Source organism: Dipodomys ordii, unplaced genomic scaffold (genome assembly GCF_000151885.1).
Source record: "Dipodomys ordii isolate 6190 unplaced genomic scaffold, Dord_2.0 Scaffold1, whole genome shotgun sequence".
Taxonomy (NCBI): domain Eukaryota; kingdom Metazoa; phylum Chordata; class Mammalia; order Rodentia; family Heteromyidae; genus Dipodomys; species Dipodomys ordii.
This window is the reverse complement of record NW_012267217.1, coordinates 50,562,597-50,576,585: the sequence shown is the minus strand read 5'-3', so window position 1 is coordinate 50,576,585 and position 13,989 is coordinate 50,562,597. Positions and strand designations below refer to the sequence as shown.

The window sequence follows — 13,989 nt, the reverse complement described above, 5'->3', positions numbered from 1 at the left end:
AGGCATGCAAGGCAAGAGCTCTACCACTGAGCCACCTTCCCAGCCCCGGTGATTGTATTTTTATGGCTATATATACTGCAATTTATTTAATGGGACATTTGCTGATAACCTTTTAAGTTTCTAAATATTAACAGAATGACATATATCCTTATATATAATATCCTTATAAATAAATCTTTGTTCACTAGTCTGACCATTTATTTTCTTAGGATAAATTCCTAAAAAGGAGAGTTTGGAAAAGTGAGTTTTTATTAAGTTATTGACAAATGTACAAATATACCAAGTATACACAACAACCATGAGTAAATCCATATTTTTTTTACATTATCTCAATCAATGTCTTTTTTTGGGGGGGGGGGTCCGGTTGTGGGGCCTGAACTCTGGGCCTGGGCGCTGTTCCTCAGCTCTTCAGCTCAAGGCTAGCGCTCTACCACTTGAGCCATAGCGCCACTTCCCACTTTTTTCTTTTTTGCTTATGTGATGCTGAGGAATCAAACCCAGGGCCTCGGGCATGCAAGGCAAGCGCTCTACCACTGAGCCACCTTCCCAGCCCCTCAATAAATATCTTTTATAACTTTGTTTATATGCTTAGGAAATCATTCTCCATTGAATGACCATGTCTATATTAGTTTAGACTATACTTTATATATAGTTTTAAAGGAGTTTAAAAAATTTCTTTCTATATTTGTTTTTTTTTTTCGGGGGTCTGGTTGTAGGACCTGAATTCTGGGCCTGGGCACTGTCCTTCAGCTCTTCAGCTCGAGGCTAGCACTCTACCACTTGAGCCACAGCGCCACTTCCAGCTTTTTTCTTTCTGCTTATGTGGTGCTGAGGAATCGAACCCAAGGCCTCATGCATGCAAGGCAAGCGCTCTACCACTGAGCCACCTTCCCACCCCTTTATATTTGTTTAGACTTGCTGCATGTCCTAGGATAAGATCTATTTTAGAGAAAATTCCATGGGTTGCTAAGAAGAATGTGTATTGTGCAGCTACTGAATGAAATACTCTGTAGATGTCTGTTGGTCTATGGTATCGTTTAACTTTGCGATTTGCTGATCTTTTATTTGAATGATCTATCTGATGAGAATGGGGTATTGAAGTCTCTCGTTATTACTGTGCTGGGATCTCTCAATATTTGTAAGTCAGTGTTAGTTTAATGTGAGTATCCTACTATTTGATGCATACATGTTGACAACTGTAATTTCCTCTTCATGGATCATTCCCTTTATTCACATGTCTGGGCTGGGATGTAGCAGTAGTGCTAAATGCAATGGATGAACAGATAAGGAGGAAGGAGGATGAAAACAAGCATAATAATCTATGAACATGAAAACAGAACAAAGAAACTTGAGACTGGTTTGAGAAGGGAGATAAAGGAAGAGAGAGAAGAATGGAGGAGGTAACTAATAGATACCTGTATCCATATATATACATGTTAAAATGAAACACTTTGGTACAACTAACTGGTACTAATCCCCAAAAAAGAAAAAAAGGAGACATTAGTATAAACACATTTATAATTAAAAAATACATGAAGCAAAAACTGATAAAATTGAAGGGCAGAGAGATAATGGAAGGAGAGAGGGAGTAGTCAAAGACAAGTATTTTATTTGTGCTAATGGATGGAATACTTAAACAGAAGATCAACAGGAAATAAAAGATTCGGAAATCATTCTAAACCAACTACATAAAACAAATTTTATGGAATTCTAAACCCAATAAAAGTAGACTATACATTGTTCTCAAGAACATATTGAATGTCAATGTTATTAGGCCACAAAACATATAACAATAAATTTAAATGACTTACAATACTAATATATTAGCTGACCACATTTCCTCAATAATTCAACACAGACTTCCATTCCTCAGTTTAAAGTTCAGCATTATAGTTAGCAACCAAAGTATGGTAGTATTATTCATATTTACAAAGCGTGGAATCAACCCAAATAGCCTTATTGATGAGTAGATAAATAATAGTATCTCCATATGGTAGTGGAAAAAAAAAGCCTTGAAATTAATACAGTGAAACTTTAGATTTATTCAGTCTGGGTGTAAGATACATAGGTGCTGAGTATGTACCTGAGGTTGTATGTTTAATGTAACATCACTGCAAAGGATGAAGGAAGACAACAGGAAATCCATGGTCCTAAACTTTAACCAAGAGTGAAAGTACAGTTTTAACAAACACCCTTAGAGATCCCTGTGGATTTTCCTGTGTACTTTGGTCTGCACACTGCTATGTATAATTCATAAAAGATAATAGTAAAGAGAAACAAAAGAAAGAAGACAAGAAGACATGCATACAAACACTTGTTTCCCCCAAAGAGGACAATGTTTGTTCCTTCCTTTCTGGAAGTTTTGTACTATAAGTGAAGAATAGTGGAAGAGTCCCTGGAGACAGCCCTAAAGCAAAACGCTGTGGATGTCTATCTAGGGCACAGGGTAATTGAAATATTCCCTGTGGGGAACTAACTGTGCCCACTTGTCCAACAAGCAAAGACTCTTTTTCAGAAGGTCATCAGCTGTGGGTCTGGGAACCATCACTTCCTTTACCAGCTTAGCCCTGACCATAAAAAAACAACAAATAAGCAGTAAAAGCACCCTGAAATTCCCTCAAGACCCAGTGGTTCAAAGTCAAAGGGAGCTTACCTTTCTCTCAAGTTCATTTGTAACTGCATCCAGAACCACCTTATGATGTGCAAACACTAGAAACTTCTCTCTTCCACTTTCCAGAAGGTCTAGGATATATTCACTGCATGGACAACAAAATAAAGTGGATTAAACATATGCTCATCTAGTTGAAGTTAATCACTGAAAAGTTTCTACATGGACAGCAGACCCTTCAAGATCAACTGCACTCCCAAGCTTACCTACTCCCTTCTCTAGGAGAGGAATGCTCCCCTTTTTCCTCACACCAGGTCATGTGGACAAGAAGCAAAATGAGAAGCTGCTGAGAAGCCATCTTCTGCCATGTGCAGAAAGACTTCTATACTTTTCAGTCATCTAGCCTACACAAGTATATTGAAGTATCCTTAATGTTTTATGTGTCTATGATATGTTATTGAAACAGTCTTCTTAATTGGATCAGAGAAGGTCACCAACAATTCTCACTTTGGTTGCTAACTTGTTAACTTTGGATGTTCATCTGTTTTCCATATAAACTGAAATATCTTTATAGTCCTGGAACACACAGGCAGGGCATTAAGGGATTTTTTAACAGTTCGCAAATTTCTAGAAGCTTAATATTAAGAAGTAAGTGACTCTTGTTGCAGTGGTTTAAGTGTGGAGTCCTAGCTACTTGGGAGGTGAAGATGGAGGGATTGTAGTTCAAGTTCAGCTTGGGCAAAAAAGCAAGTTTGGGAGGTTCCATCTCAACGGTTAGGCACTGTAGTACACACCTGTCACCCCCAACAGTGAGGGAAAGCGAAAGTAGTAGGAACACAGCCCAGGCTGGTTTGCACATAAAACAAGACCGTATCTTAGAAATAAAAACACAAAGAGGGACTGGAGGCATGGCTCAAATGGTACAGTATCTGCCTAACAAGCATGAGGTTAGGCCCTGAGTACAATCCACAAACCACTACCAAATAATAACAGTAATGATAATAATAATGAAAAATATAATAATGATACTGAAGAGATATTCAGAGAAGGCTCTTTAGTTCTATTTTTCCTCCTACTCAGAATTCAGAAAACACAGCCCACAGTTAAGACAGTGGTGACTGAATTCTTTTCTAAGGCAAATGAATATGGTAAAAAGGATCTCACTTGCTTAAAACCTCCCTTTATTTCTCTCCTCCACTCACTGTTTTTTGTTTTTGTTTTATGCTGGTACTGGAGCTTGAACTCAGGACCTCTTGTTCTTGCTTAGTTTTTCCACTCAAGGCTGATGCTCTACCACTTCTAGCATTTTGCTGGCTAACTGTAGACAGAGTGTCACAGACATATTTGCCAAGGCTGGCTTCAAACCTTAATTGTTAGATATACACCCAGCCACTGTCTTCTTTTTTTCCCCCGTTTTTCTTTTTTTTTTTCCTTTTTCTTTATTTGCCAGTCATGGGGCCAGAACTCTGGGCCTGGGTGCTGTCCCTCAGCTCAAGGCTAGTGCTCTACCACTTAAGCTATAGTGCCACTTGCAGCTTTTTCTGCTTATGTGGTGCTAAGGAATCAAACTCAGGGCCTCATGCATGCAAGGCAAGCACTCTTACCACTGAGCCACCTTCCCAGCCCCCGCCCCGTTTTTCTTTTTATCTTTTGCCAGTTCTGGGACTTGAACTCTGGCCCCGGGCACTGTCCCTGAGCTTCTTTTGCTCAAGGCTACTGCTCTACCACTTGAGCCATGGCTCCACTTCTGGCTTTTTTTGTTTAAGTGGAACTGAGGAATCAAACCCAGGGATTTGGGCATGGTAGGTGAGCACTCTACGACTCAACCACATTCCCAGTCCTTTTTTTTGTTGGTCATGGGGCTTGAACTCTGGGCCTGGCATTGTCCCTCAGCTCTTCAGCTCAAGGCTAGTGCTCTACCACTTGAGCCACAGAACCACTTCCCTGCCTTGTTTCTTAACATCACACTTCTTATCTGCAAGCCCTCAAAAGGCCTCACTCCTGGTGGAGCTATAGTGTGAGTGGTATGAGTGACCCAGCTAACAGACCCCTGCTGTTCCCCATAGATTAGCACCCTGTAGAGGTTCATAACCCCAGGGAAGAGGTGAGCCTGTGCAGGTAACTGCGGCTCCTGTCCCTAATCATAAGAGCTTCCCCTCCTGTCCCCCAACCTGAGGTCATCCCCAGATATGGCAGTCTTCACAAAGAATATTGCAGCCTTCCTTTACAAACAAATCTCAACAGCTTCCTGTTATACGTAGGGGGTTGGAGAATTAAGTGGACTGTCCTCTAACTAAGAGTTGTAAACAACACTATGGTGTTGTGAACTGTTGTACTAATAAAACCACATTAATTATTTTGAGAAACATAAAATTTGCCATGATATAAATAAAAAAGGTTATTGCTACAGCATCAAAAAGTCACAGGGCCACAAAAAAAATTAATTTGGTGACCTCTGGTCCCAGTTTTCGTAATGCCTCTTTTCCCTCTCCATCTGACACAGCTTCACTTTTCTACCCATTACAAGTCCCTCAATTACCAGGCTGGAAGCACTTGCCTACCATAGTAACTGTCCTATTATATTAAAAGATGCCCATGGCTGGATGCTGGTGGTGCACGCCTATAATCCTAGCTACTCAGGAGCCTGAGATCTGAGGATCGCAGTTCAAAGCCAGCCCAGGCAGGAAAGTCCATGAGACTCTTATCTCCAATAAACCACTAGAAAACTGGAAGTGGTGCTATGGTTCAAGTGGTAGAGCACTTGCCTTGAGCTGAAGAGCTGAGGGACAGCACCTAGGCTCAGAGTTCAAGCCCCATGACGAAAGAAAGAAAGAAAGAAAGGAAGGAAGGAAGGAAGGAAGGGGGAGGGAGGGAGAGAGAGAGAGACAGAGAGAGAAAGCAAGCAAGCAAGCAAGCAAGCAAGCTGAGATCTGAGGATTGAAGTTCAAAGCCAGTTCAGGCAGTGAAGTCCATGAGATTCTTACCTACCAATCAGACAATAAAAATCTGGAAGTGGAGGTATGGTTCAAAGTGGTAGAGTGCCAGCCTTGATCAAAAAAGCTAAGCAAGCCGGGCGCTGGTGGCTCATGCCTGTAATCCTAGCTACTCAGGAGGCTGAGATCTGAGGATCGCGGTTCAAAGCCAGCCCGGGCAGGAGAGACCGTGAGACTCCTATCTCCAATAAACCACCAGAAAACTGGAAGTGGTGCTGTAGCTCAAGTGGTAGAGCGCTCGCCTTGAGCTGAAGAGCTGAGGGACAGCGCCCAAGCCCAGAGTTCAAGTCCCACGACCGACCAAAAAAAAAAAAAAAAGCTAAGCAAGAGCAAGAAGCCCTGGTGCTGGCACACTCAAAAAATAAATAGAGCTAAAAATTGCTTAGAAACTGTAAAGAACTATATAATTTACCATACAACTTTGAAAAAGTATGTATGATGTATGACCAAAGTTTATTTATGAGATGGTAAAATGCTTAGCCTTAAGGCCTGGGAATTCAGCTCAATGGTAGAGCACTTGCCTAGCACATATGGAGCCCAAGGTCTCATCCTCAGCACTGTAAAAAAAAAACAAACAAAAAACAAAAACCACAACTAGACAACAGAAAACAAAAGGTTAGCTTAAAATTCTAAGGGCAATGTGTGCTTGTTGATTCAACACCCAAAGACATAGATAGCCCCATGGACCTTGAATTTTGTAGGTCTTGGGCTGAAGGAGCAAGGCAAAGAACAACCTCCTGCCCTCTGTTACTTAGCAGCAGGTGAGGAATGCATTGGCAAGGGCAATTCAGATTTGTTTCTACGAGAAGTTTCCAGGTCATAAAAACCACATCTGGAGTTCACAAGTCCCACAACAGTCTTATGAATGAAAAGGGCCCTGCCTAGAGAGTAAAGGAGAACAGGCTGCCAATCAGCAGTCTCTCTTGGGGCATGTGGACCTGAGTGTAGCAGTAAAGGTGGCAGGGCCAGGCTGGTGGGCCAGGGGATCCAAGGGCCTAGTGGGAGGGCAGGGCAGGCCATGTGTTGTCAGTTTACCCACAGATCTCTCTCCATAGCCGGTCTGGCACCTCTCAGCCCACACCAAATTTATTTTCATTATGACTCAATCACTTGAACCATAATCCCACCAGAGCCTCATACAAATGTAAAGACAATTAAAAAAAATAATGCCAACTGTCTACCATTAGGGTCGCCTGAAGTTCCAACCACAGTGATACTGGAACATGAGTGGGTTTTTCTTTAAGAAAGGCAGCAATTGTGGATATTTAAAATCAGTAAAACTAGAACAGCAATTATTTCTTCAGCTTTAGTTTATATGCTGGAAAAGAGAACTAAATGTGACAATAGCCCATTTAAAAAAAATTAGGTAAGTAATGGCTGAAATCTCATGTCTCTGGAGAGAGGCAGAGAGTATCCTCAAAAGCAGCTTCTCTCTTTCTTTCTTAAAGGCAGGTGCCCACAGTTCCCCAAGCCAGGGAAAACTTTGTTGGGGAGTCAGTCAAGACGCATCCTTTTATTTTTCCTATTTCATTTTTTTTTTCAGAGCAAGTTTCATGTTTTTGCCTGGGCTGGCCTTAGACCTCAATCCTCCTGTCTGAACTTCCCTAGAAGTTGAGATCCTCAGGCATGTGCATCAAATCCAACTAATTTTTGAGATAGGGACTTTTGTTGAGGCAGGCTTCTAACCACAGTCCTCTTATTTATTTGTTAGTTGTGGGGCTTGAACTCACGGGCCTAGGTGGTGTCCCTGAGCTTTTTCATTCAAAGCTAGCACCTTACTACTTTGAGCCACAGCTCCGCTTTCGGTTTTCTGGTTGAAGATATTAGTCTCATGGGGACTCTTCTGCCTGGGCTGGCTTTGAATCACAACCTTCAGATCTCAGCCTCCTGGGTAGCTAGGATTAAGGATGTGAGCCTTCAGTACTTGGCCATAGTCCTATTATTTTTGCCTCCTAAGTAGCTGAGATTACAGGTGCTTACCATTATATCTAACCCCTCTACCCTCTTTCTAAGTCACAGTACCCTCTTGGGTTGAGAAAGGCTTGTTAGACTCCAACTACAGCCCAGGCGTGGCTCCAGTAACAGGGTGATTATGCATGGTGGATGGTGAGTTCATGGAGACTAAACTGATTTTCCAAGCAGCTATAATTCTAAACTCTACTCAATTCCTTTTTTTTTTTTTCCAGCCAGCACCAGAGTTTGAATTCAGGGCCCTGAAGTTGCTCAGTTTCCTTGTTTGGCTAGCATTCTACTACGTGAGCACATCTCCGGCCTGCTGGTCAACTCTCAGAGCAGTAAAATGATTCTGGCAGACTGATAGGGGTAACAGAGACAAGAGAGAGAGAAGGACAGGTGGACACTTGGTAAGTACTCACATGACACATGGGACTTTGGCTTCAGCAGTTCTGTTGAAGAAGACAATGAGGGCTTCTTTCTGCTGCTGTTTCTATTGAAAGAGGAGGAGAGCTGAAAGGTGTCCTGTGAGAACTCTGTGACAAGCTGACTCAACTGTGGCTACCCTGAGCTTCCCAACAGCCACCAGTTTATGGGGAGACCCTAGCACTGACACTTGACCTATCTGCTCGCTTGCCCAGGTGAGAGGAACTGCTCTGGTTTTCTCTCTAGAGCCAACATTCCAGATCCTCAGTCATTCCCATAACAGATGCATGGATCTAAGGAGACAAGGATCATGAAAGCTCTTCTGGAAAGCATTTCATCCCCCTGGGATTCAGAATTTACTCTTTAAGAGTATATTCATGAGCTAGAACTATATGTGCACAAATCTATACACAAGCTACTCTGTCAGTGTGGTGTTACTCAGGGGAGTGAGGGAGTGATGACAACTTCTAGATCCAACTAAGGGGCTGGGAAGGTGGTTCAGTGGTAGAGCACTTGCCTTGCATGCATGAGGCCCTGGGTTCGATTCCCCAGCACCACATAAGTAAAAAGAAAAAAAGCCAGAAGTGGCACTGTGGCTCAAGTGGTAGAGCGCTAGCCTTGAGCTGAAGAGCTGAGGGACAGCGCCCAGGCCCAGAGTTCAGGCCCCACGACCGGACCCCCCCCCCAAAAAAAAAAGATCCAACTAAATAAGTGGGAGAGGCAAAGTTCTAAACTGCCAGGTGAGCAAAGACTAAGACATTGGGTTGGAAGAACACTTAATAACATGGGCAGGTGTTCACAACAGTCTGTCACTGGTTTCCTTGCTCACTTAATGCATATTTGCATGGTCCCAATTCTTCTCTTGAAATGCAGACACTGTTTGCATGTATTTTGCATATAATAGAACATGGTTTTACTGAGTGATATGTTTTACATATAAATATGCATTATAGGTATATGCAAATATGTAGGAATATTTATATATAGTCATATAAGGCATATTTTATAGAGAAATTATAGACATTTAAAGCAAAACACACATATACAAGCATTTCAGAAAAACACCCAAATGCTATATTCTAAATTATATGGCTGCAAAGATAATTATTTTTTCGTAGTAAAGAAATAAAAATAACAGCTAATGCTATTAGCTGCAGTGTGTAAAGGCTATGTACTGAGTTCTAACTCAGTAATGAAGATGGCTTTGAAGACAGCACAATGATCTCATCTCCATTTGCAGACATGGAAAAATGAAAGTAGAAAAGACACATAAGCTGATGCCACACTGTTTCTAAAGGCAGAACTAGAATTTTTCTCCCCCCCCCAGCCCTCTGTGTGTGTGTGTGTGTGTGTGTATACACATGTGTTACTGGGGCTTGAAACTCAGGACCTAGGCAGTCTCTTAGCTTGTTGTTCAAGGCTAGCAGTCTACCACTTGAACCCCAGCTCCATTTCTGGCTGATTGATGGTTAACTGAAGATAAAAGTCTTATGGACTTTCCTGCCTTGGCTGGTTTCAAACCTCAATCCTCAGAGCTCAGCTTCCTGAGGAGCTAGGATTACAGGTGTGAGCCACCAACACCTGACAGAACCAGAAATCAATGTGGTCTTGGGAGCTCAAGTATATGGGCTTAGACCCTGATGGTGAGTTAAATAACTGAAACACAGAAAGCATCATTTCCAGCATGTAGCAAGCACTCAATGGTTCCTTACTGTAAGTACCTCTCCTTTTTTCTCTGAGAATTGGTTACAAAGTCTTCTGTTTGTTGGGCAGGTGCTCTACCACTTGAGTCACACTGTCAGCCCTAAATTTAAATTACTTTTCAGATAGTATCATGTTTTTGCCAGGGATCCTATCTAACCCTCCGCAGTATCTTGGATTTCAGAGGTACACTACCATGCCAGGCTTGTTGTGGGACAGAGTACTGTTAACTTTTTGCTTGGGCTGACCATGAACTGTGATCCTCCCTGATCACTCCGCCTTCTGAAGAGCAAAACTTACAGGTAGGAACCCCTGCACCAGGCCTTCAACCTATTTATTTTTTAGATTTTATAGAATAGATATCTACTGCATTATAAGCAACTACTTTTTCTTTCTTTCTTTCTCTGTTTCGGAAATGCTGAGGACCAAGCCCAAGGTTCTCAAGTGCTAAGCAGGTGTTCTCCCACTGCCCTACATCCCCAAACCTATGGATTTTTAATGTAGGAGAAATTATAATAGTGTTATCTTAAAAAGAAAAGGAAAACTTTCCAAGTTGGGTAGATATCACATATTAATGATCTCTCCCCCCCACTTTTTTTTTTTTAGCTGTGAGCAAGAAAATTTTAAATAGTCTGTATTCTTTGTTCCTGCTTCCTAGACTTTGGTTAAATGAGATGTATTGGAGTTTTTAAACTTTTTTTAAAATGGAATGTCATATGTCATGCGTGAACTGACTCTGTCACCAGGAAGTCTGAGTGGACATGATCCTTTTTTCTGCTCCTGCTCTTGCTGATCAAAAACTGCTTTAGACAAAAAGACAATTACAGGCAGCCTTTCCTTAGCCTTTGAAGAGAGACCTATTATTTCGGCTGAAAAAAATGAGAAAAAGCCTTCATTATAACATAGATTATAAACTGGCTACCTTTTTATGATTTAAAGCTTCCCCCCACACTCTGTGTTCCCACCTCTCATACCTGTCCCTTTCCTAAAGCTTCTTCTTCTTCTTTTTTTTTAAATGGAAAGGTACAAAGAATCATTTCTTGACAGGCAGGTCAGCAGTGCTTGGTGGAGCTGCCATGATATACAAAAAAGAGAAACTTGGGGCTAAAAATTAATTATTAACTATAGCAAGATGGATTTCTTATTTGACTAAAACCATAAAACCACGATTCTCCATTTAACTTTGAACTCAGGATTTCCTAGCTGGTCAGAGTCTGGAAGGAATGCCTACAGGTATCGAGTCCAATCTTGACATTAGGATACTGGTTCCCTATCCCCAAGCACATGCTAGCTAGGCAAGTGTTCTGTCACTGAGCTACATCCTCAGCCGCTACTATCACCCTTTATATTTGGTCCTTATTCATCAGTTCTTGTCCGGTGCTATTCACTATTGGACAGAAGTCAGCAGATATTAAAAGTTTAGGAAAAGATGATAAGAAAAAAATTTAAATTGAGATGAAAATTTCTATTCACTGGAATTTTAACTCCCATCAGACGAGGAGGACTGAACTATTTTTACAACAGCACCTTGCTTCTCCCCATGATTCTGCTGAAGTTGAAGAACAATGTTCTACAGGTCCACAGTAAAGGTCTACAGCAAAGAGATTGTGCTTACCCTATTTACTTGGAATCATCCAGGTTAGTTTATGTAATATAGTATAAATTAAATACAGTGTAACAATTTACCAATGCATTTTCTTCTTAAAAGTGATGGGTTAGTTTTACTTATGGTAAAAATGACACTAAAAATTTCATGCATTGTGTCTCCTGTTATTTTTATTTATTTTGCAATCTCCTACAAAGCTGAGACCTTATTGATATTTAAACTTCTTTATGAAATAAATAATATGAGGCTCAAATAATGCTTTGTGATAATGGCAAACATCTGATTATTGCCTGACCAATGAGAATAACACCAGGGCAAGAAGGTTATTACCCTAAGAGACACAAATGGAGCTGGAATAGCAAAATAACTGTTTTGAAAAGGTGAAAGTAGAAATAGCCCTAAGGGGCTAGGAAGGTGGCTCAGTGGTAGAGTGCTTGCCTTGCATACATGAGGTCCTGGGTTCGATTTCTCAGAACCACATAAGCAGAAAAAGCCGGAAGTGGCACTTGTGGCTCAAGTGGTAGAGTGCTAGCCTTGAGCTGAAGAGCTGAGGGACAGTGCCCAGGCCCAGAGTTCAGGCTCCACGACTGACCCCCCCACACACACAAAAAAAGAGCCTTAACCCTAAATTACAGGGACAAGAGCCTTGGCTCTAGCCCTGCCTCTACTGTAGAATAGAAATAACACCCTGGCATCCTGTGAGCCTTGGTTTCCCTCTCTGTAAAATGGACCTGCCAACTTCCTGCCAGCCATTATTAGATGACTTAAGGATTTCCAAGGTTTAAGAGGGTTCAAAAACTCTGCTTTGGGACCCATGTCCATTTGTTATCTTGACTGGTGCCAATGCACAGGTGTGACCTGAGGGGTAACTTAAGTACCCACTAGATGGAGCCCTAATGGTCTTAACTGCTACCATACTGAGGCAGCCTCAGTGTACTCTGAAGATAAATTTCAGCTTTCTGTCAGAATACACATGTATATCACCATCTTGCTTCTCCCCTGAGGTTATTTTTATGACAATCTACCACCAGTCATCAAGGAAGGGCTGGCTGTTCTTGCCTGGGTGCAGCAAGTGTGGAAAGGCAAGGTGAGAACCCTGGGCCATTTTCACAGAGTTGTTCAGAAAGGAACACCTGTCTGCATCCATTTCCAGCCTGTCTCCAGGCCAGAACTTACAGTTTTGTCAGTGGTCATTTCCTTGGCTGCTGCATCCAGGGCAGCCCTGGCCCTGGCGCTGATCCGTCCTGGGGCAACTACTACCATCTTGCGCTGTTTGGCAGGCAGTTGGGAAAGGACGTCAGATTTGAGGCGGCGCAGCATGATGGCTTCCTCCAGCAGGAGCTTCAGCTCTCCCAGGTTGGAGGAGCCCGAGTAGTCCCAGCCCCAGGATAGCTGAGGAGAAATGAGATTGCGTTAGACTGTTTGCTCCAGGCAGGGTGCTTTTCTCATCACCACCCAGGTGGTGATGAGGAGAAATTAGCCCCAGATGAGATAAATAAGGGAAGAAAGGTGGGGAAAAAACAGCCAGGAGATCATAAAAATGACACGGCATGGCATCCTAAAGTCTGGCATCAACTTTTCCAGCTGCAAATGCAGAACTTCAGAAGATTAGATGTTTATTTTATGTATTATTTTTTTTTGCCAGTCCTGGGGCTTGAACTCAGGGCCTGGGCACTGTCCCTGAGCTGCTTTGTGCTCAAGGCTTGCATTCTACCACTTGAACCACAGTGCCACTCCTGGCTTTTTCTATTTATGTGGTACTGAGGAATCGAACCCAGGGCTTCATGCATGCTAGGCACACACTCTACCACTAAGCCACATTCTCAGCTCAGATTAGGTATATATTAAAAAATAAAAAAAATAGCTTTCTGACTATTCCTATATACTAAATACAGAAAGAAATTCTCCTCAAGGTGAATCCTACAGACTCCATTACATTGTGTCATAAACAACATCTGAAACATCTTTATTTGATGGGATTTCTGCGGATCAAAAAAATTTATAGAAGTGGGGGCTAGGAAGGTGGCTCAGTGGTAGAGCGCTTGCCTTGCATGCCTGAGGCCCTGGGTTCGATTCCTCAGCACCACATAAGCAAAACGAAAAAAGCCCGAAGTAGCACTGTGGCTCAAGTGGTAGAGCGCTAGCCTTGAGCTGAAGAGTTGAGGGACAGCGCCCAGGCCCAGAGTTCAGGCCCCACGACCGGACCCCCCCAAAAAAAATTTTATAGAAGTGGTGCTGTGGCTCAAGTGTAGATTACTAGCCTTGAATAAAAGAAGCTCAGGGACAGTATCCAGGCCCTGAGTTCAAGCCCCAGGACTGGCAAAAACAAAAAACTATTTCTCATTGTGGATCACAGCAACCCAATCAAATCCAACTGCAGTGTTACTGTGGTAAACGGTGGTTGGGGTTGGTTTGACTAGGTCATCCAGGAGGGCTAGCAGTCCTTCACAACCTGCTTTCCCCAAACAGCAGCTCCTAGGAAGCAGTGAGCTCAAATGCCTATTTCCTGTCATACAGGTAGAGAAGATGTAGCTCAGTGGTTGAGCACATCTAGCAAGTGTGAAGCCCCAGGCTCCATTCAGCACCACACTATACAAACAAATCAAATACATAAAAATCCTATCCATGACCAACAAGCTTACAGGAAACAGGACTCATTTCCACAGTTGAAAACCAGGAAGCCTAGTTTGTACTCTCTCCCT

The 13,989-nt window shown here is 42.3% G+C and overlaps 1 protein-coding gene across 2 annotated transcripts in view; it reads right to left on the bottom strand.

Annotated features, from left to right (window-relative positions):
• The window catches only part of Smarcal1 (SWI/SNF related, matrix associated, actin dependent regulator of chromatin, subfamily a-like 1), a 67,183-nt gene that overhangs the window by 9,295 nt on the left and 43,899 nt on the right, over window positions 1-13,989 (bottom strand). For both annotated transcript variants that reach the window (XM_013011202.1, XM_013011209.1), the window contains exons 13-15: window positions 12,464-12,679; window positions 7,977-8,047; window positions 2,654-2,756 (exon numbers count right to left, since the gene is read on the bottom strand). In XM_013011202.1, the coding sequence (XP_012866656.1) occupies window positions 2,654-2,756; window positions 7,977-8,047; window positions 12,464-12,679 (390 nt within the window). The remainder of the gene's footprint in view (window positions 1-2,653; window positions 2,757-7,976; window positions 8,048-12,463; window positions 12,680-13,989) is intronic.